This window comes from Trachemys scripta, chromosome 1, assembly GCF_013100865.1.
Source record: "Trachemys scripta elegans isolate TJP31775 chromosome 1, CAS_Tse_1.0, whole genome shotgun sequence".
Classification (NCBI taxonomy): Eukaryota; Metazoa; Chordata; order Testudines; family Emydidae; genus Trachemys; species Trachemys scripta.
In genome coordinates, this window is record NC_048298.1 from 48,949,121 (window position 1) to 48,973,373 (window position 24,253).

At 41.3% G+C, this 24,253-nt stretch overlaps 1 protein-coding gene across 1 annotated transcript in view; it reads left to right on the plus strand.

The window, feature by feature from the left end:
* DOCK4 (dedicator of cytokinesis 4) overlaps positions 1-24,253 on the plus strand; it is a gene marked incomplete in the record, with an annotated part of 410,929 nt that overhangs the window by 119,442 nt on the left and 267,234 nt on the right. The window contains 3 exon segments of the mRNA XM_034758276.1: positions 17,772-17,855; positions 20,387-20,427; positions 22,043-22,098. Of these exon segments, the coding sequence (XP_034614167.1) occupies positions 17,772-17,855; positions 20,387-20,427; positions 22,043-22,098 (181 nt within the window).

Below are 24,253 nucleotides of genomic sequence, written 5' to 3' on the forward strand. Positions count from 1 at the left end.
CCTAACCCAGAGGTCCCCAAATTTGATCATCATCTTCCTTCTACCTTAATGTCAAAAAGCATTATTCGGCCCTTGGTCAATAAGCTTCCCTTGTATCTTTCTGCCTATGTTTTAAGGTTCTGCCTGTCTTGCACACTCTCGGAAACATCCATCTGGATCTAAACTCTCTTCCCAGTAGTTTTTGTTTAACCAGTAGGAATTTTTCACAAAAATTTGAACCCCATCTCCTCCAAACCTGGGTTACTAGAAGTTAAGGCTCCAGATTTTTAAGGATGATCATACAATTGTTTTTCGAAAAACGTATGAGGCTAATAGTGTAACAAGTATACATCTAGTTTTGTTTTAAAACCTTTATAAAAGAAGGCTAGATGTGCACATATGAGAACAATAGCTATGTAGCACACCTTTAGAAGAAAAACGGTGTGATCACCTTTTAAAAAAAACTGGAGCCTAAGTTTTTGGAAGATGTGCTTCAAACACAAGTTACAGGGCTCAATGTATGAGTAACTGGGTGCAATACTATGGTCTGTGTTATACAGGATAAGATTAGAGATCCAATAGCCCCTTCTAGCCCTAAAAATCTATTAAAGAAAAACTTCTACTTAAAAAAAGGAGTTGGATAGATAAATCCAGTGCTAAAGAGTTTTGTTTCAGAAAATATCACTATGCTAATCATGAGTGATATTTCCAGTGTAGTTTTTCCTCCTGCAATTGATAGCAAATCAAGGGTGAGCTGGCTCTTTTATTTGAGGTAAAACCTGTCCAGAAGTACTTTCTCTTAAGAAACTTCCCATCAAAGTGAAAACACTTTTCTTTTGTCACTGTTATACTTGAGAATAATTGTAAAAAATACTGTTGATTCTTATAATAGAATTAATTTGCTTCTTGCTGTGCTGTTAAGTTTTTCAAGGTGGTTGTATAGTTGCTGAGATCTCAACTAGAGATAATTGGTATAGTTGACTTAATTATGTGACTGGCTATGGAGACCCACAATGAAGAGTCATATTTTATTTTTAAAATGTTACTAAAACACAGGAGAGAAGAGATTAAATAAATGATTATTTGCTAATGGAGTTGTATTGGGTATATAGCAAAAATTACGTGTCTGGTGTATAACAACCTCATTAAGGCAAACAGTTACTTATAGCATGGAAAAAGAAAGAATAATACAAGCTAAATAGCTCCTCACGTTATAAATGCAATGGAAAGGAATGTGCAATGTGTCAAAATACAAAATGACAACAAAATCACAGATAAACAATGCTGCTGACAACACTATGAGGATTAAAGAGTGCCTCAGTCAAAAAAAAATTGCTTTTTTCTGTAAAGTGACATTGTTTGGAATTTATAATGCAATAAAATTGAATGTGAACGAGATACATACAGCCAAATGTGAGGGTTGAAGTCCATGTTAAGAAAAATGATACCTGGCAAGGCTGGAAAATACTGTCACTCAGAAGTGTATAAAGTGCCGATTTCCCCCCCCCCCCCCCTCCATTAGTATTCCAGTGACAGTGTCCCAAGCACAGAGTTAAAACCTGCTCTTCGGAAGGGAAAAATAGAGCTTGAAACTTTTTTTTTTTTAATCCAGATGACATGAGGTCATTTGATGGGATTTTGTGTTCTAAAGATTTTACTCCGCGAGATAGGTGTGATGCTTCCTTGCTATTAGTGAGAATACAATATTTACTCATTTGCTGTGCTTGGCCTTCTTGGATAATCTTTACTGCTTGGATGGGAGTAAACATGGAATTTTAAGGGGAAAAACAGTGTCAGTAGCCAAATTTCTCAGCATCAGCATAACACCAACCACATGGAATTTCACAGCTACTGTGCCACTGCTGTTTAATCACATGTTCCCCTTGAATGACTCTGTTAAGTGATAGAGTAAGGAATAATATTGCACTGTAACTCCCATGACAATCTTACTTTCCTTTCTTTCTAGAGTGCTTCCAATTTAGGCCTGATCTACATTAAGTATGGCTTAAGTATGTTCTTCAGGGGTATGATCCTGAGCAGCGTAGTTAAGCTAACCTAACCCCCAGTGTAGACAGCGCTAGGTTGATGGAAGAATTCTGCCATTCTGGATTACCTATGCCAATGGGAGAACCCCTCCTGATGGGATAGGTAGTGTTCAAGTGGTTTGCTAGCCTGTCTTCCCCAGACAATAAAGGACTAACACATCATCCAACTCTCTTTCAGGCTCTTCCCTCAGTGTACAGTTTATTAATTCAAATAAAAATCTAGCAAGCTAACACAAAACAAAGTTATTCCCCAACCATCACAAGCTGCAGGGACTCAGTGGCCTTTCACTCCAGAGTATCTTCTCCTGTTCCAGGGCCTGCCACATCAGCCAATCTCCCTCCTGTAGCTTGCTCTCTCTCTATCTTAACTGAACCACTTCCTGGCTTTTATAATCACTTGATCAGTCTGACCTGGGAGGTAGGTAATGGATCAGTAACAGGTCAGGCTGGGCCCAACATCCCTAAAAGGGCCAGCCATCTGTGACATGGTTCATCCCACATAACGTCTCCTTCAATATCAAGGGTTCCAAGAAGGCCAGAGTCTCTTAGGGCTTTCTGCAGCCTTATCCAAAAGAAAAAGATAATCACTTGGAGGGCCCTTTGATTTGTATCTGAGCCTTTTCTTCTGGGTTCTCATGAAGAACTTCCCTTCCCTCACCCTTCCACCTCCCTTTAGTCTCCCGTTCTCTAAATGTAAAGGTACAGGGAAACCCCGCTATAACACGCCCTGCAGTAACGCGAATTTGGATATACTGTGATCATAAGGTGGTTCCGGCTGCCCCAAGCAAAAAAAAAAAAAGGGGGGGGGGCAGCCGGAGCACTGCCAAAGCGCAAAAAAGAAAAAAAAGAAAAAAAGAGTCTGGAGTGCCGCCGAAGGAAAAAAAACAAAAAATGGAATATGCCCCCCCACTCCACCCCCGCTTCTCCTTTTGGCGAGAAGAGCCATTCTCCTCCCCAGGTGCTCCTCTTCCTCTGCCCCTTGCACGTCTCCCATACTCTCCCCAAGTGTTTCCCTCTCTCGCTGCATGGCTGAGAGCCCCCACTGCTGGAGATGCACCCTTTCAGTTACTGTTATGGGCAGTTGGCAAATGCAAGTGGTTTTCTGCCCAAGAGAAATTGACCAGCTTGAAACTGACCGGCTTGAAATGGTAAACCTTGCTATACCGCGACACCGCATTTATTGTGATCGAATTTTTTGGACCCCAATCATCGCGTTATAGCGGGGTTTCACTGTATATGTTATTGAGCTAGCTGGCTGCCATGAGTTTTATTTAGCCAGTTTACTGCCTTCAAGTTGCATGAGGTCTCTGCACTCAGTTGCTTCTAGTTCACCTCAGAAATCTCTGAGATTTTTGCATAGGCTACAGTGATGCCTGCTGTTATGAAGGAGATTGATCACAGGCAGACTTTCCTGCTGATGAGCTTCATCAACATGCCTACAGGCTCCAGAGGCTGTTTGAGTGTTCAGGCCTGTAAGGAATGTTGTTTTATCTCTATTTCAGGAACAAATATAAACCAAGAAATTTGTCTTTCACAACCTCAGCAGGATCAAAATGTTGACTTCATCAGTAGTATCAGACGTCTAAGTGAAGTAAAAGGCTTTAAAAAACAAATATACTTGCCAGCATGAGAGTCACGGTGGGTAGAATTTCACTATTGGGAACACTGTTGATGCATGTTGAATTATGCCATATGTGATGTTGTAGGCTGGCATCCATTCCTTTTGGGTTAACAATTGAAGCAGGAATTCTACACTTGATATTATGCTAGAGACAGTGGGGGACTCATTAGATGGGGGAATCAGAGGGAAAAGTTGGTGTAAATTCTGGTGATAAGCAAAAATCTTGAGGGAACTGACCAAACCATTGTGCAAGGGCTTTCTCTTGTCCTGGAAGTTCCTGAAAATGCTTTGATTGAAAGGAAAAATTGGTGTGTATAAGAGTGAACGAAGTAGTCTAACAGTGTATGAAAAATAAGGAATTGATGCGCTGTGTCTCATCTTCTCAATTTTACAAAATGGATATAGATATTTAGGCATGCAACTTTCACTGGCCAGATCCACCCCACAGGTACAGGATGGGTATAATTTATATATAGCTCTGCACTTACGGGGTTAAAATGTGCCCAAGAGAGGGTGGGGGAGATTCACTTGGCAAAGAAGCTATTTAGAGTCAGGTTAGGACTTAATAGAAGCTCTGCTGGTGAAAGTTAGTCAGAGAAGTGCTGAACTACTGCATTTTCAGGCCAGATTGGCCCTGACCTCTCCTGTATGAGCCTTGTCTTCTCTTGATCTGTTGACTTTAATGGACATCAGGTGCTAATCACTTACAAATGGAGAGGTCAGCACTTACTGTATGGGTTAGAGAACAGCCTTTCCTTCTCTCTCTCCTTCCACCAGCACATGCGAAAAATTCTCCTGTCTAGTTCAGAAGTGAGACAAAAACTGACTGACTGCAGTTTATTTGATTGCAGCACTCTGAATTTTGCATCCTGGTTAGAATGGTCTCTAGAACAACTTTTTATGTTTGCTTTTAACCGATTCCAGCTAGAAACATCCATTGTGTTTATATCCGTCAGAATTTTAGCCAAGAATCTGACCGAAGATGATAACCTTGCTGAATTAAAGTAATGAAAGGGGGTGGAGGAGGGAGTACTCTAGTTTCAGCTGTGTATTTGTGCGTGTGCCAGATTTAGTGTGAAACTCATCTCTATGGGTAGCCAGTGCTCCACTAGCATGAGGGACTAGGGGTGGGGAAGATACCATTCAGCTTTTTAAGACAATCAGATGACAGATTTTGGACAAAGCTAATGACTTTGCCCGCATATTATTTTCGAGTCCTGACAGCTGATTAGGACTACCAACTTTCTAATCGCACAAAACCGAACACCCTTGCCCTGCCCCTTCTCCGAGGCCCCACTCCCCACTCATTCCATCCCCGCTCCCTCCGTTGCTTGCTCTCCCCCACCCTCACTCACTTTCATTGGGCTGGGGCAGGGGTTTGGGGTGTGGGAGGGGCTGTGGGCTCCGGGGTCCAGGGTGGGGCAAGGGTTTAGGATGCAGGAGGGGGATCAGGGCTGGGCCAGGGGGTTGGAGTGTGGAAGGGGACGAAGGGTGCAGGCTCCAGGGGCAGCGCTTACCTCAGGTGGCTCCCGGTTGGCGTCGCAGTGGGGCAAAGGCAGGCTCCTTGCCTGCCAGCCCTGGCTCCGCATGGATCCCAGAAGCGGCTGATATGTCTGACTCCTAGGTGGAGGGGCCAGGGGGGTTCCCGGCCAATGGGAGCTGTGGAGAAAGCACTTGGGGCGTGATCAGCGTGGCCACCCCTGCACCTAGGAGCCGGCCAAGCTGGCTGCTTCCGGGAGCGACACGGAGCCAGGGCAGGCAGAGAGCCTGCCTTAGCCCTGCTGCGCTGCCAACCGGACTTTTAGCAGCCCTGTCAACAGTGCTGACCGGAGCTCCTAGGGTCCCTTTTCGACCAGGCGTTCCGGTAAAAAACAGGACGCCTGGCAACTCTACAGCTGATACAACATTCTTTGTGATAGTATTTTAAGTGGTTTGAAGTATTTGTGTGAGCAGATTCTCATCATTCAAAGCAAATATCAGTTCAATATATTATTATTTATTAAAATAACACAGTTTAAGGTTTGATCCTGTAGAAACTTCTGATAATAAGAATGTAATAATTCTGACTCGGTAAATGTTTGTAGGATTGGGCCCTTATTTTGTAAAGAGTCTTCCAGATACATTCTCTGAGTGCCTTATAGAGCTGAATACAGTTTTAATAGTTGGGCCTTGATCCCACAAATGGATCTGTGTGGGTGGACCCCTGCATGTCTGGTGATCTACCCATGTGGATCCAGTTGCAGGATCAGTATCTTAAAAGCAGACCAAGAGAGAAATGAAGAGGTGCAATGGAAAAGAAAGAACAGAATCTTTTCATGTGACTTGAATATGTGGAGCAGGGTGGGCAAATTCACATGGGATTTCTGAGAGTTACTTGAGAAACCAAAAGGCTGGCTAAACATGGTAAATGAAATCAAACCCTAGCAACAGAACAATCAGTCAAATAGCCACAGTATGTGTTAATACAGCAGGGGCATAACAACTTTTGAATAGATCACAAGCAAAATTTTGAAGTGTGCCACCCAGTCCTGCTTCAAATCCATCGATTGCTTCTCCAATACAACAGAGCCGCTTCCTCCAGTCTAATGAGTCCCCCAGACAGGCACAAGGAACTAGTCCCTTTGCCTTAACACAACCTCTCACCAAATCAGTTTTTTAACACCCCCACTGCCTCATCAGTCTCAAATATCTTTCAGTTGTTCCTCTTCTAGGGGAGGCGGTGTTTTTTGGATAGGGCACTGAACTGGGTTCTGTTCCCAACTCTGCCACAGCCTGCTGTGTGCCACATTCTGCCTCTGTTTTCCCTCCCACCTTTTGTCCTTCTCTGTTAAGATGTTTGGGGCAGGGACTGTCTCTTACTCTACAGTATGGCCCCTCGTCTGTGCTACCAAAATACAACTAATCTCTGCCAGGTTGCTGCTGCCACCACCATTGTATCTCTTGTCATCTGTAGTTGTGTGTACACATGCTCACAAAGCTAACTTTAGACTCGTGCAATGCTGCTGTTCCAGGTCCATATGATGCTTCCTTTCTCCATTCCCTAAAAACAGAGTTAGAGGAGGGAGAGGAAGCAGAAGAACTTGCAACTAAGATCATAGGGAGAGGCGGCAGCTTCAGCCTCTAGTGGAGGGAAGTAGTGGTGCATGGGCAGGCAGCAGATGTTCAATATGGTAGATGTCCATCTGCTGTGCCAAGCCACCAAAGGTCATGAGAGGTGATTGAGCCAGAGTTGCACTCCCCCAGGCTACAGCATTTAAAAGTAGGGCACAATATAGTCACCAGGGGTATGTAAGTGTAGATAAAGTGGTATTTGGGGGATTTCTTTTTTGGGGGTTGAGGTGCACATGTAGCAAGAGGGAAACCTTTTAAAGGTGTGAAGACAGCAAAGAAGTTCTTTTATTTTATTTTTTATTTTTTTTTCTTCCTTAAGTGATGACTTTAAGTGAAACCTAAAGAATCTTTGTGGCTTTGGTGTTTGTATCCCAATTGCATTATTTTTGTTAGTGCAGACTCACGATTTTCTCAAACACCACACACACACGAAATACACGCACCACACTGGAAATTACAGCAGATGCTTCTCCAGCTCACAAACTTCTTAGAATCAATTTTAGGAAATCTATTTGGTTTCTCACACAGTTTATGAAGTGAAAGTTGCAACATCAACAGACTCCCCAACAAAAAGCGAAGGCTTTACTTGTCAGCTAGGGCCCAGCCCTTACAGTTTTAGAAGGAAGAGGAATGGTAAACTTCCTTCCTCTATTTTCCCTGGTGCATGAAACAAGGACCATGCACAAGAGAGACTGACACTTTGTGTGTGGTGTTCTCATCAGAAACGAAACGTAGCATATTTTGCAAGTGATTTTTTTTTTAGGCTTCTTCAAAATTCTTAGCAGCTTTTTTGTTGCATTTTATTTCCTTAAAATATTGACAGTTCGCTCTCTATCAAATGTGCCTCACTTAAGTTTTAAAGTACTGACTGCAGTTAAAAAACTATGAATTTTTAGCTACTTTACAAAAAAACATATGGCAAATTCCTGCCACAAAGAGCTTATATGCAGCAAGGGAAGAAAGGGTTGGAAGGAAAGGATGATGCATTAAAGCTGTACCATGGATTGGTCAAGACTCTTGTGTCCCTGCCTCAAGACATTGAGCATCACCTTGGCATAATCCTTGCGAGAATCTACTCTTTAGGTATGAACCCGAGTGCTCTTTCCACAAATGCCTTCACTGTAGCCTGCTTTTATATATATATATCCACTACAAACATAGAACATTAAGTAGTAACCAATTCTAAATGACTGAGATAGTACTATACATGTAGAAAACAAAGCTAAACTTTTTAAAAGCAGATTGACTTTTCTGTATATAATAGTTTGGGGATTTTTGTGCTTTACTTTAAATTCTCTGCCTCTCTGCAATGCACTTTTAGTTTCCTTTGAACAGTGCTGCTATGAACACACACTGGTTGTATTGAATCTGACCTTGATGCAAGACCTCTGTTAGAATTCTGCCAGTATTCTGGGAATGGAACAGGCAAATGTGCTGGCTCAGTAGGACAGGTGGTGGCCTCCTTTCTTTCTTTTTCTTTCTTTCTTTCTTTCTTTCTTTCTTTCTTTCTTTCTTTCTTTCTTTCTTTCTTTCTTTCTTTCTTTCTTTCTTTCTTTCTTCTCCCTGATACTTTACAGAATACCCCTTTGCTAGATGTATCAAGGTACAATTTTGTTCCATCTGTGTTCCAAAAAGATTTCTGTTGTTTTTTTTTTTCTCCACTGCATGTTAGTTTTAGTTGTTACTTTTCCTGAAAAGTTTCTAATATTAAAACTTACCTTTGGGAAAAAAAGAGATCTATTAAAAAAAATGTGTTTCTCCCCTCCCCCAAGAATGTATGACATCCAAGAAATTTAGTGTCAAACAAAATCAGCCACAATAATAGAACAAAACAAAAATGTGACCGGATATTGGTTTTCGAAGAGCAAATTACAGTCAGTACTATTTGTTACTGTTACACTGAAAGCAAAAAGATTGGTATATTGCTGCAGTTATTGTCTTTGTGTTAATTCCAATCATTCTCTGATTTTTATTTCAACTACACTGTAAATGCAGTCACTTTTGGTAGCCTTCATAACCTAAGGACACTTCTATTAAACAAGTGCCATTGACGAAATGGTCCTTGTCATTCTAGGGGAGGTTTTCAAAAGCAACAAAAGGATTTAGGAGCACAAGTCCCATTGACTCTCAGTGGAACTGATGTTCCTAAGTCCCTTAGGTGCTTTTTGAAATCTCCTCCTGTCAAGGCTGCTTCCTCACTTTGAACTTTAGGATACAAATGTGGGGGCCTGCATGAAAACTTCTAAGCTTAACTACCAGCTTAGATCTGGTCCGCCGTCACCATCCCAAAGCTAATTCCCTTCCCTTGGTAGCCTTGAGAGACCTTCACTAATTCCCTGGTGAATATAGATCCAAACCCCTTGGATCTTAAAACAAGGAGAAATTAACCACCCCCCTCCTTCCTCCCACCAACTCCTGGTGGATCAAGATCCAACCCCCTTGGATCTAAAAACAAGGAAAAATCAATCAGGTTCTTAAAAAGAAGGCTTTTAATTAAAGAAAAAGGTAAAAATCCTCTCTGTAAAATCAGGATGGAAAAATAAGTTTACAGGGTAATCAAACTTAAAGAGCTCAGAGGACCCCCCTCTAGCCTTAGGTTCAAAGTACAGCAAACAGAGCTAAACACTCTAGCAAAAGGTACATTTACAAGTTGAGAAAACAAAGATAAACTAAGATGCCTTGCCTGGCTGTTTACTTACAAGTTTGAAATATGAGAGACTTGTTCAGAAAGATTTGGAGAACCTGGATTGATGTCTGGTCCCTCTCAGTCCCAGGAGCGAACAACTTCCCAAACAAAGAGCACAAACAAAAGCCTGCCCCCCTCCCCCAAAGATTTGAAAGTATCTTGTCCTCTTATTGGTCCTTTGGGTCAGGTTACCTGAGCTTCTTAACCCTTTACAGGTAAAAGGATTTTGGAGTCTCTGGCCAGGAGGGATTTTATAGTACTGTACACCGGAGAGTTGTTACCCTTCCCTTTATAGTTATGACACCTCCCTACTTAATGATTTGGTTAGCCCCACATCTTTACAAAAGAATTAGTTGAAAAGTAAATACTCAAGTCATTTGCTTACGGATGAGTAAGCTATCATTAGGAAATTATTCTCTTTATATTAACCTTCTTCCTCTTGCAAAAATGACAGTTGTTTGAGTTTTTATAGCTCTTTTTCTTGTAATAGACCTAAACTAGGATAGTCTATATTTCATATAGGTACTTTGGAGGAAGACGGGTGATATAAAATCACTAAATTGAACTTCAGTATATTAATTACATTTCTAAAAATAATAAATAAAAGTATATATGCTTAACTAGTGTTCACAGTGCTACAAGTTCAGGCTGTGTGGTATGTGGTAACCCTCTGGGCTTGCCTTGTTAGGCACCTAGACTCACAGGCTGTTTACAGTGGGAGAAATTATGGCTCTTGGGAGCCATATAACTCAGTGAATCTGAGAACATTAGAATTATTTAAAGAAAAATTTGGCAAGAATTTAAACTTTAGAAGTGAGATTGGGTGTTCTATCTGTGCAAAGGCCACAAAGCATACAGCCTGTCCCTCCAGCAATCCAGCATATAGGGTTCTCATTCTGTGGCAGGTGCTTGCGTATATCCAACTTCCACTGAATCCCATGAGTTGTGTGCAAAGCTGAGGGCGGAATATGTAATAATATGCCACTGACACAAGCAAGTTTCTTTCAAAAGTTTTAGTGTCAGTATCTCTGTGGGTGGCAGAATTTTTGAAACTGATGCTGTTTTTAACCACTGAAAACTTGAACCATTTATTTTTCCCTGGGACAATTACTACAACAACAACAATAAGAAAAAAGCCCCTCTTAAATTTCTGGTGTGTGAAATTATACAGGCAAATAGTTTTCTGAATTAATTTCAGTTAATTCCATTAATGTTCCACACCAGGCTTGGTCATATACTGAAACGGCAGTCTAAGCTCTGATTAATTCAATATTTGTATGTTTCATTTTACCTTTGATTTTCTTCCTTACAATACAGAACGTAACTAATCTGAAATGAAACAGAGTATTTCTTTTGTTTTTACAAATACTTTAGAACTTTGTTGGCTACAGAGTTGGGTAATTCTTGTTATCTGATGTTTAGTGCTGGGGGCAGTTCTTGTATGACATTTTAAAATGGGCATGAGATCAAAATAAAATGTTTCCCTAGGCTAAACTATTACTACTTGATGTATCTGTTCTAAAAGATTTTGTCATGCTGCTTCAGAGTCAAAACCTGAGACTTTTAGGTGAAGACTCAGAAATGGATTTTAAATTCTAGTGGTTGTTTACAGCTAATCGCTTCTGAAGATAAGTGCAACAAGATCACAAGGCTGGACAGTACATTATGTCCTAATTGGATGTATTCATTGCCTACAGGGAAGCAGACAAATAAGTGTAGTCGAGAGGCTGTAAAGCGGACACTTAATTTGCAGTTGGGATTTAGAGATTATTGCAGTTCTTTGGCGGGCGTAGTAGCTCATCTATGTACATGTGGTTTCCTTTTTTCTTTAGTGTAGGTATCTTTGTTTAGTCTGCCTCTCTGACTTTCGATTCTTTTCTACACATGTTAAGATTCATGTCATATGACTACTATTCTTGTAAGTAGCCTTCTGAAATGCCCCACCAGTCAATTGATCCAGTAGCATATTCTGGCTTAGCTGTATCCTAATGTGTTTCTTGTGGTTTTCCTGTTACTTAGTAGATTGCAAAATCAAGCCCCAAAAGATTATTAGCAGTTCAGGGAATCAAATCACATTCTTCTAGGTTAATAAGCTAATATCACAACTGGCTTGATCTTACTTGGCATGTTAATTCAGGACCTAGGGTATGTCTACACTAAGGGATTATTCCGATTTTACAGAAACCGATTTTTGAAAACAGATTGTATAAAGTTGAATGTATGCAGCCACACTAAGCACATTAATTCGGCGGTGTGCGTCCATGTACCGGGGCTAGTGTCGATTTCTGGAGCGTTGCACTGTGGGTAGCTATCCCATAGTTCCTGCAGTCTCCTCCGTCCATTGGAATTCTGTGTTGAGATCCCAATGCCTGATGGGGCCAAAAACATTGTCACGGGTGGTTTTGGGTACATCCTCCCCTTCCTCCTGGAAAGCAACGGCAGACAACCGTTTCGTGCCTTTTTCCTGGGTGAACAGTTCAGACGCCATACCGCAGCAAGCATGGAGCCCGCTCAGCTCAAGACAGCAGTCATGAACATTGTAAACACCTCGCGCGTTATTGTGCAGTTTATGCTGAACCATAACCTGCAAAACCAGGCGACGAGGAGTAGGCTACGGCAGCACGGTGACGAGAGTGATGAGGACATGGACATGGAATTCTATGAAACCGCGGGCCCCGGTGCTTTGGAGATCATGCTGTTAATGAGGCAGGTTCATGCCGTGGAATGCCGATTCTGGGCCTGGGAAACAAGCACAGACTGGTGGGACCACATAGTGTTGCAGGTGTGGGACGATTCCCAGTGGCTGCGAAACTTTCGCATGCGTAAGGGCACTTTCATGGAACTTTGACTTGCTTTCCCCTGCCCTGAAGCGCCAGAATACCAAGATGAGTGCAGCCCTCACAGTTGAGAAGTGAGTGGCGATAACCCTGTGGAAGCTTGCAGCGACAGACAGCTACCGGTCAGTTGGGAATCAATTTGGAGTGGGCAAATCTACTGTGGGGGCTGCTGTGATGCAAGTAGCCAAAGCAATCACTGAGCTGCTGTTACCAAAGGTGGTGACTCTGGGAAACATGCAGGTCATAGTGGATGGCTTTGCTGCAATGGGATTCCCTAACTGTGGTGGGGAGATAGATGGAACCCATATCCCTATCTTGGCACCGGAGCAGCAGGGTACCCAGTACATAAACCGCAAGGGGTACTTTTCAATGGTGCTGCAAGCACTGGTGGATCACAAGGGACGTTTCACCAACATCAATGTGGGATGGCCGGGAAGGGTTCATGACGCTCGCGTCTTCAGGAACACTACTCTGTTTAAATGGCTGCAGCAAGGGACTTACTTCCCAGAGCAGAAAATAACTGTTGGGGATGTTGAAATGCCTATAGTTATCCTTGGGGACGCAGCCTACCCCCTAATGCCATGGCTCATGAAGCCATACACAGGCAGCCTGGACAGTAGTCAGGACCTGTTCAACTACAGGCTGAGCAAGTGCAAAATGGTGGTAGAATGTGCATTTGGACATTTAAAAGGTTGCTGGCGCACTTTACTGACTCACTCAGACCTCAGCCAAACAAATATTCCCATTGTTATTGCTGCTTGCTGTGTGCTCCACAATCTCTGTGAGAGTAAGGGGGAGACCCTTATGGTGGGGTGGGAGGCTGAGGCAAATCGCCTGGCCACTGATTACGCGCAGCCAGACACCAGGGCGATTAGAAGACCACACCAGGAAGCACTGCGCATCAGAGAAGCTTTGAAAACCAGTTTCATGACTGGTCAGGCTACCGTGTGAACGTTCTGTTTGTTTCTCCTTGATGAAAACCCACCCCCTTGATTGGCTCATTCTCTGTAAGCAACCCACCCTCCCCCTTCGATCCCAGCTTGCTTTCAAAGGAAATAAAGTCACTATCGTTTAAAAATCATGCATTCTTTATTAATTGATTATAAAAGAGGGAGAGAACTGAGGAGGTAGCTCGGGTGGGGTTTGGGAGGAGGATAGGAGGGAAGAAAAAGGCCACTAAAAAAGTTCAAAGTAATGACAGCCTTTTGGTTGGGCTGTCCACTGGGGCAAATTGGGAGAGTGCACAGAGCTTCCGCCCCTCCCCCGCATTCTTACACGCCTGGGTGAGGAGGTGATGGAACATGGTGAGGCGGGAGGGAGGTTATACAGCAGCAGCACTCTGTGCCGTTCCTGAAGCTCCACCAGACGCCAGAGCACGTCCATTTGATCACGCAGCAGCCCCAGCGTTGCAGCCTGCCACCTCTCATCTCGAGCGTCCCTCCTGTCCTCACGTTCACTGGCATCTTTCCTGTACTTCGATACCGTGTCCTTCCACTCATTCAGATGAGCTCTTTCATTGTGGGCGGATTCTATGATTTCCGAGAACATTTCGTCTCGCATCCTCTTTTTTCGACGCCTTATCTGAGATAGCCTTCTGGATGGAGGAGGGAGGCTCGAAAAATTTGCAGCTGTGGGAGGGAGGGGAAAAAAGGGAGAGAAATTTTTAAAAAGATACATTTTACAGAACAATGCTTATACTCTTTCACGGTGAACAACACTATTCACATTACATAGCACATGTGATTTCGGTACAAGGTCGCATTTTGCATCTTTTAATACTGAGTGCCTGCGGCTTTGGTGTTAGAGAGCACAGACGCAGGTCCGGGCAACAGAATTCGGTTTGCATGTGGCCATGGTAAGCCATTGTCTTTCGGCTTCTGCCGCTTTCCTACAAGCAGCGCCCTCCTTTCCCACATACCAAGCAAAGCCCGTTGAGTGCTGCGGTTTTCCTGTTAACGTGCAGCAGCAGAAACCAAACTAACCCGCCCCCCATCCAATTCTCTGGGATGATTGCTTTATCCCTCCCCCCACCTTGTAGCTGGTATCAGAGAAGATTCTCCCCCCCCGCCCCCGCTTGGCTAACTGCAGGGAAGGATTTCTTTTCAGCCACAGGCAAACAGCCCAGTAGGAATGGCCACCTCTGTCCCCTTAATTAAATTCCCGTATTTCAACCAGGTTACCATGAACGATATCACTCTCCTGAGGATAACACAGCGAGCTAAAGAACAGATGTTGCTTTAATGCCAGCAAATACCGGGACCATAGGATGCCAGACTTTGTCATGCAATGATACCAGACGTCTTGCTACTAGCATGGTGTGGTCAAGTGTCCTACTATGGAGCACGGAATAAGGCTGCATTGCCCATAAACCTTCTGCAAAGGCTTTTGGAGTACCTCTAGGAGAGCTTCAAGGAGATGTCCCTGGAGGATTTCTCCTCCATCCCCAGACACGTTAACAGACTTTTCCAGTAGCTGTACAGGCCGCAAATGCATCCCAAGTCCTCAGGGCAAATTAATCATTAAAAAACGCTTGCTTTTAAACCATGTTTTATATTTACAAAGGTACACTCACTGGAGGTCCCTTCCATGGCCTCATTGTCTGGGGGTTGGGAGGGTGCTTCAGTCAGGCTGAGAAAAAGATCCTGGATGTTGGGGAGAATGGCGTGCTGTGTGATCTCCGCAAGCTCGTCGTCGTCCTCCTCCTTCTCCTCTTCCCCATCCGCAGAATCCTTAGGCATGGCTAAGATTACCCCCGCCTCGGAATCCATGGTCAGAGGTGGGGTAGTGGTGGTAGCTCCCTCTAGAATTGCATGCAGCTCAGCGTAGAAGCGGCATGTCTGCGGCTCTGACCTGGAGCGACCGTTTGCCTCCTTTGTTTTTTTGATAGGCTTGTCTGAGCTCCTTAACTTTCATGCGGCACTGTATTGAGTCCTTATTGTGGCCTCTCTCCATCATGCCCTTGGAGATTTTTTCAAATGTTTTGGCATTTTGTCTTTTGGAACGTAGTTCTGCTAGCACTGAATCCTCTCCCCATATAGTGATCAGATCCAGTACCTCCCGTATGGTCCATGCTGGTGCTCTTTTTCGATTCTCACACTGCATGGTTACCTGTGCTGATGAGCTCTGCATGGTCACCTGTGCTCTGCACGCTGGGCAAACAGGAAATGTAATTCAAAAGTTCGCGGGACTTTTCCTGTCTACCTGGCCAGTGCATCCGAGTTCAGATTGCTGTCCAGAGAGGTCACAATGGTGCACTGTGGGATAGCTCCCGGAGGCCAATACCATCGAATTGCAGCCACACTAACCCTAATCCGAAATGGCAATACCGATGTCAGCACTACTCCCCTCGTCGGGGAGGAGTACAGATATCGATATTATGAGCCCTTTATATCGAAGTAAAGGGCTTCGTTGTGTGGACGGGTGTAGGGTTAATTCGGTTTAACGCTGCTAAATTCGAGATTAAACTCCTAGTGTAGACCAGGCCCTAGAATCCTGTGTGCATAGGGTGATCTGGAGCCCAACTGATACCTGCTGTGTGGATGAACATCTAGTTCGGGGTAGGCAACCTATGGCACACCTTCCGAAGGCGGCACGCAAGCTGATTTTCAGTGACACTCACACTGCCCGGGTCCTGGCCACCAGTCCGTGGGGCTCTGCATTTTAATTTAATTTTAAATGAAGCTTCTTAAACATTTTAAAGACCTTATTTACTTTACATACAACAATAGTTTAGTTATATAATATAGACTTATAGAAAGAGTCCTTCTAAAAACGTTACAATGTATTACTGGCATGCGAAACCTTAAATTAGAGTGAATAAATGAAGACTCGGCACACCACTTCTGAAAGGTTACCGACTCCTGATCTAGTTTATTACTTCTGGATAATTGGGCTTTCTCACTATTTGGCTTTTGATTTGACTTTTGGATTTTGATCGCATTTTATTTTTGTCAGGCTTTCCCAGCTTTTTTTTTAAACTGTAAATATGATACTAAGGGCTAAATTGTGCCTTTAGGCACAGCCTAAAGCCAGCACGTTTATGTGAATAGCACCACCCAGGAGTAGCCCTGGGGGAGGCACTGAGATTCTGAGGTACAATTTCTTCCCTGTTTCTTATGAGGGGAAGTACTTCACTGTATCCCTTCCCATGCCAACCCCCTTATACTTGGCCAGATATTCTAGGGTGTGTGTGAGAGGAGGAGGGGCCTAGTCCACTTGCTTATATCAAAGAGTATACAGAGAGCAGGGTCTGTACTCCACACCAGACCTGGACCCACAGTCCAGGCGGAACTTATTCACTGCCGCAAAGGGGTGAGGTGTCATAACTCCCCACCTCAATCAAGTAAGACATGGGTGCTGTCATGTTGTTGCATCTGTGAATATACTTGGAAGTTATTTATTTTTTAAATCCACGATGGAGAATTCAATCCTTTTTGATGTTGTGCTTAACGAAATGTTACTTGCTTCAAAATGTGCATCTGACATATCAACTTTGCAGGGCTTGAAAATTTAACAAACACAGTATTAGCTGGAGGATTACCTGATGTCTTAAGCCTCTACCTTTAGCTTATGAGGGGCAGAGGGCTATTAAGTAGGTCCAGGGACAACCCACTGGTGAGAACTTGTACTCGCTTGATAACAGCAGGTACGAGGAAGAGGGAGGATGCATAAGTTTCTAACTCTGTTGTCTGTGGACCCTTTTGGGGGCTCCATCTCACATATTTCTAGCTAGTAGGTACCCTATAAATTGGAAGCCATCCCCTTCTAGCTGCTAGATGTCTTTCTTTTCTTCCTTCCACTTTGCCAGAATTGCATCTGTGAGGTTAGAGTCTTTACTCTTGGCTGAAGTGGAGAGGGATCTGAGAATAGGAAAAAGGTGTCTCTCTCTCTCTCTCTCTCTCTCTCTCTCTCTCTCCCTCTCTCTTTCCCATTCTCCATTTTTGGATCTCATCCTTTGTGAATAACTTCATTACCTGTTTTTGATGCTTTCCCAAACATTTCCTGTCCACTGGGTCCTGAATAGCTTTAATTACATTGTCCAGATATGTTAATTTCATCTTGATGTTTGGCAAAGATAGAAGCGGCAATGCAAGCACTGATGTTGTCTGTCTTGCAGACTCAGGAATTCTGAAATGCATCAGTTCAAATTTGAAGGGCTATTATCACAGCTGTAAAGGCTAGAAACTTTAATTAGAAAAATTAAATTATTCAGAAATCGATGAATTAGGCAACACTGCTCTCCAGGACAGTCTTTCCCATTGTTTTTTTATGAGTGAACAAGTGGATTTTTCAAGTTCTGCATTTGGCATTCCATTAACAAAAATCACATGCTTTGGTCTTTGTGCATTTGAGTCAGCCCACAACTCCATAATTTTCATGAAACATCCTTGTTAAACACATTCCCTTTCCCTGCTGCATAAAAGTTTAATAACATGGAGCGCGCCTGATTTTTTTCAATGGTATGATTAACTGTAGTTTAATATCTCTTTCAGTGATAGCCAGTTTTCGAGGAACAGTCCCACATGGCTTATCATTGGAGATTGGAGACACAGTTCAAATACTAGAAAAATGTGATGGTAAGTACACAGGTTAAAACTCTTGTTTTAATGAATTGTTACTGTGCTGATGTGAATTTGAGTCCCATCACTCTTTGTTTAATTTTAAAATGTAAATGAAGCAAAAATGAACATGTATGCTTGCATGTGTTTAGGTTTGAAAGGATTAGATTTTTTTGGTAAATGTCAGTAAATATTGATTTAACTGTGCACAAAGAAACCGATGAAAAAGTATTTCCATTTATAAGAATTGGTAACATAATCCCAACTATACTTACAAAATGATGAGGTCTATATTAGCTGTTACCACTCAAGAAAGAGATCTTAGCATCATTGTGGATAGTTCTCTGAAAACATCTGCTCAAAGGATAGCGGTAGTGAAAAAAGCAAACAGAATGTTAGGAGCCATTAAGAGAGGGATAGATAAGACAGAAAATATCATAATGACACTATATAAATCCATGGTATGCCCACACCTTGAAGACTGTGTGCAGTTCTGGTCACCCCATCTCAGAAAAACATATTAAAATTGGAAACAGTACAGAGAAGGGCAACAAAAATGATGAAGGGTCTGGAATAGCTTCCCTATGAGGAAAGATTAAAAAGACTGGGACTTTTCAGCTTGGAAAAGAGATGACTAAGAGGGTATGATAGAGGCAGGGCCGTCCCTAGGTCAAATGGTGCCCCAGACGAGGAGAGTCTTCGGTGCCCCCGCTCCATTTGTTAAACTTTTTGAATACCTCATAACACTCTGAGTCTGGCGCATCCCAAGCCCCCTAAGCCCAGCACCCCAGCGGGTTGCCTGGCTCCAGTCACCTGCCCCTAAGTCAGGTGCTGGATAGAGGTGTATAAAATCATGACTGGTGTGGAGAAAGTGAATTAAGAAGAATTTACTCCTTCACACAGCACAAGAACCAGGGGTCACCCAATGAAATGAATAGGCAGCAGGTTTAAAGCTAACAAAAGGAAGTACTTCTTCACACAACTCGCAGTCAGCCTGTGGACCTTGACAGGGAATGTTGTGAAGGCCAAAACTATAACAATATTCAAAAAAGAACTATATAAGTTCATGAAGGATAGGTCCATCAATCGCTATTAAAGATGGTCAGGGGTGCAACTACATGCTCTGGGTGTCCTTAGCCTCTGATTGCCAGAAGCTGGGAGTGGATGACTAGATGGATCACTTGATAATTGCCTGGTCTGTTCATTCCTTCTGGAGCACCTCGCATTGGCCACTGTTGGAAGATAGGATACTGGGCTAGATGAACAATTGGTCTGACCCAGTATGACCATTCTTATGAAATTTACAGATAGACAAAGTAGGAAAAATGGTACTTGAGAACTTATTAGAATTTTATTTTAAGAATATTTACTTTGTATATATTGACATGTAATGTAGACAACTTGTGTTTTAACAGTGATAAAGCTTTAACTTTTTGAATCTGTGTCTGTTGTCATTAAATAAAAATTCTGACCACCGTAAGTTCCCACAACTGTGAAAATTAAAATCAATAAAAATAAAAGAATGCTTAAAACCCATAATTTTTGCGCAACTGTGAAAATTTAAATTAACTATCTAAAAATAAGCTTACAAATAAATATTGATATTATCCATCAAAATTATAATAAACAAAAATTAAATTCTGCCAAGCCTTCATGTTTCTGTATTTCAAAGGAATTCTAATGACTAGGTTTGATCTTTGTAACTGTATTCCTTTTTGTTTCTTCTCCTGTTTAATTAATATCCAGGGAGAAAAATAATTGTTAAACAGCAGGGAGGTCTCATTGTGACTTTTCTTTTTGCTCTCATGGTTTTTCCCAGGGAAGCTTGACTTTCAGCAGGAGGCTTTCAAACTTCATGCCAAATCACAAGTTTAAATCCTAGAGCAATGTTAAAGATCCCTGACCTACTTTTCTTTTGATATAGAGACTCCTGGAATAAAAATATTTTTAAACTTGATTTTAATGTATGTACAGAACTAGAATAAAGGAAATAAAACTGCGTTTCTTTCATAGAATTTCCTTAAAATCCTACCTAAAGTCAGTTTTTCAAAACTATATTTTTGTTGTTTAAGATAACATACATTTATTAGCATAGATGTGGGGGTGTTAAACTGCTCATCTAGTTAATAGTGAGTGATTAATCTTTGTCATAAAATGCATTAGTTATTTTGAATTTCATTCATTAGGATTTTTAGTATAATAATGTAGCTAATAGCCCTAGCCTGGTCAGCATAATCATAGTTCAGAATAGCAGTTAATGGTACTGTCTACCTTTAATATTTGATATGTTGCTTGATACAAAAAAATTAAGGTGCATTGTTGGGTTCATATTTGGAGGATATAGCAGAAAATATCTATGAAGTAATTTCAGTTGATACTTTAGTTAAAAATTACTTTTAAATGCACAGAATGTACTCAAAATGAGTGTAGTCTATTACACTGTGGTATGTAATAGAATCATGTCAGTCCAAAAGAAAAATATAAAACAAGTTTTTGAAAATGGCAACGGTTTACATATTTAAAAAAACAAAAATGTTATTTCTCCACAGGCTGGTACAGAGGATTTGCCTTAAAAAACCCAAATATCAAGGTAAAAACACAAATGTTTCTAACTATAGTTTGAATTCTTTGACAAAAATGTGAATTCAGTCAAACATGTTCGTAGCTGAGTGTAAGAATATGATATTTACCATTATGGGAATGCCACAGTTTAAGATACTATGGCATTTGGTGTTATGTATTTTAAAATCAACGTTGACAGACGTATCCTTTATCATGGATTATATTTTTTTTAAATGCTCTCATGTTAATACTGTGAGCCCCTTGGATGTCAAGACCTCTTGGCAAAATTAGCTTTTATTTAGGCAACATAAATTAGGTTAGGGGGCTTAAGGGAGAGCTAAATGAAAGTATAGAGAGTTAGCTACCATGAATGCATGGTGAAAATAGTGTTGATCAGATTCTTTGACTTTAATGTGCAGACTCAGTGTAGCCTCAGAGCCCAATTAGATATCTATTGTACCTCTTGCAAATGCACATTACATGCATATGACACTTCTTGATGTTAGTGAAACTTATAATGCTAGAGTGAGACCTCTTACTCTTTCTGACTTCTATACTTTTTTGCATGAAAATAGGTTCAGAATTAGATTTTGGTGATGTTGGGTTCTCATTTTTGTATCTTAATCTGTTTTGTAAGACATTCCCAATTACCCTTGCATGGCCTTGGAGTTGCTCTACAGCCTAAAGTGAATATTGATTGCATTTGACCATCATGTGCTTACGGTCAATGTAAGTTTGTACCCTGCCAGATGTGTCAAAAAAAAGTTATGAATGGGACGTCCTAAACATGACTCAAGCTCTGTGAGGAAATGAGCTAGCCATTTGTGCAGTGTTGTCACCTTTTGTGAATGAAGGTGATTTTCTGAACTCTACCTTGAAAACAAGTCTTCCTGAGGGCAGCATGGCCTGCTAGTGCTGCTCTGCCAGACCTCTTCACTAGCTATTCTACTTTCTGTCTCACAGCAAATGGGGCACCATCAACTGTTCTTAAACCACACCGGATTTTATTTTTAAATTTTCCATCTGAACATTTTTTTAAAACTAGCAACGTTGTCCTTTTTGGAAAATTCATCAGGGCTTTCTCTTGCAGTTGTGTCTTTAGGTCAACTTGCCTGCTTTTATTTACTGCCCTGCTTGTGAATCACAGTGCTCTGTAAGGACTGCTTGGTGATGGTTAATCGCTGCTGCTTTGCTACCAGAGAATATAAAAGAATAGTGTATTCTTGAGTAGATCCCAAACAAACAGTGGAGTCGTTAAAAACACTGTGTTTTGAAAATCCATTCCAGATGTCAATTTGAAGATGCCATAGATAAACGTTGGCCACAGACTATTTGACATTATCCCTTAAAATAGGACTTAGTAAAAATGGTAACTATCCAAGAGCTATGCTGCAATGTTCTATACATTCTGCACACATTTTTAGTTTCATATTTGAAGTTTCAATCATTTTAAATCTATATTATATATACTAAATAGTCACAGTGGGATTTTTTTTTTTGTCATAAATAGTGTCACCGATAAAAAGAATCCGCTATACACTGCAAGGTTTTCTCTGAAATGGTTAGTCTAAATCAAGATTCTCTCCTAACAGTAGGCAGCTTGTTAAAACTTTGTGCATTTATTAAACTATTTTCTCTTTCAGGGTATATTTCCATCCAACTATATCCACTTGAAAAATGCATGTGTTAAGAACAAAGGGTAGGTGGTGATTTTGTATTCAGCTCTTTAAGGAGGCTGGGGAGAAGGATCTGAAGTTGTACAGATTGTTGTAACAAGGCTGCATTTCAGGCAGGATAAAGATATAATTTTCACTGGTGTTTAACACTGTAAAACTTCAGCTCACTGCCCCAAAGGATTTAAATGAATATCCTTAACCAGCCTGGCATTTTCATTCAGGCATAAGGTAGGAAGTCACTTATTCTAAAAATACATGGAGCAGAAATGGGGAAATGATTTCTGTGTTGTCTAGCATATGCAGAGAACAATTACTTGTTTTTAACTACTGGTGTTAATCAGACTGAGTTTAATAGGCTGGCTCTTTTATTTAAACACAACTCCCTACAGGGTTCTGCATAGAATTGTCTATTAGCCATTGCTGAACATTGCTCATTTTATTTAGGGTGACAGCTGCTTCATGGCAGAACTAGGTTGCCATTATTTGAAACAATCTCCTGGCATTCACACACAACTTTGCAAGGGACATTTTCAAGTCAGTCTATGCATTATAAAAAGATTTTACAAATCTAAAATTAATAAATTGTTTTCATGTTTTTGTTTCTGAATTACAATGAAACATGTTTTGTTTTCGTTTTGGATGTCTGCTAGTCTGTTTTCATTATCGAAAGCAGAGTTAGTAAAAACCAATAGGTTAGAAATTCTTTCAATTAAAAAAAAACAAAAAAACAAACTAACGCGAGTAAAAGAGAGAGTGACATTTTGTTTTTTAAGGTGTAAATTTTAACTTGACAACATCCCATTTAAAATATCTTGTTTATCAGTGGTTATTATGCCAGCACAGTTTTTTTCTTCGGTGTTTACACAATTCCTGAACATTTATTTCCTAAAATTGGCCTTCTTTTGCTACATGCATTAAGAGAGGAATTATTGATTGAAATTAGCAAAAATAATTTGGAATTACTCATCATGGAAGAGTTCTTGTTTTCAGCGTCCTTTTGAACTGAAAGGACCTGGATAGCAGGTACTACACAAATGCTTGAAGATTTAAAACTACATCTCCCTTATGGGAGGCGAGAATAAGGAAGTAAGTAGAAGGTCAAAGCTCCATGACTGGCAAAGAAAATCTTTCTGTTTGGCATCCTCTAACAACTGGAAACCTGGTCAGGACAAGTGCAATTGAATTCCTTATTGCCAGCTGAATAAGCCACTGTCTGTACATTTCTAAATTACTATGCTGTCTCTGCCCAGCCAGTTAAGCCATTCAGCAGGGCTGGTTTAAAATTTTCCACTGAAATTGTTTGTGGACAGAAAATAGGGTGTTTGACAAAATAAAACTCTTTGTTGAAAGTGCACAAAAATGGCTTTGTGTGGAAAATTTCAGCTGCTTCATGCCCCAATTTTCTTTTATGGGCTCTGATCTGTAGCCAAATTACCTTTCCCATAATGCTCTGTGGCCAGGGAATCACATGGTGCTCCACAACAACTCAACAAAAGGGGAGACTGTGGTGTATCATGGGAGATGTAGTTCAGCCATGAAGCCAGGCCATAGTTAAATATTTATTGCAAACAGCCTCCTCCTCCTCCAGATTGGACCTGATCCTCCACTGTGTGTGCTGTTTTTACATCTGTGTAACTCTGAACGAATGGAGCTGCACTAGTTTAAAATCAGTGCAACACAGTGGAAGATTTTGCCCACAGACTTTGACTTACACATTTTCCTAGCCAATGCAAAAACGTCACAACCCCTGTTTCCATACTGAACAACCTTGCTAGCTTTCTTTCTTGAGTCCTTGCTTCCATTCTATCCCCTCTTTTTATAGGAATTGCATTTCTGAAGTCATTTACATAAACAGAAGTAAAAAAAAATGGGGAGCATGTTCACTTGTTTAGTCACTAAATTGTAGTAGCACCAACAAACTTTCCTTTTAGTTGAAGAGATTTATACAAACGTGCTTGAAATAATTGTATTGATATAAAGCTATGGGTGAAATCCTGCCCCCTTTGAAGACAATGGCAAAACTCCCATGACTTCAATGGGACCAGCACTTCACCCTCTTTTTTATTTTATTTTATTTTTTTTCTTCAAGTAAAAAGAAAGAAGTCCCATGGAGGTTAATAAATATCAACATTTGTAAGAGAGAGGTTTTATGTTAGCAACAACAGTGTGGTTTATATT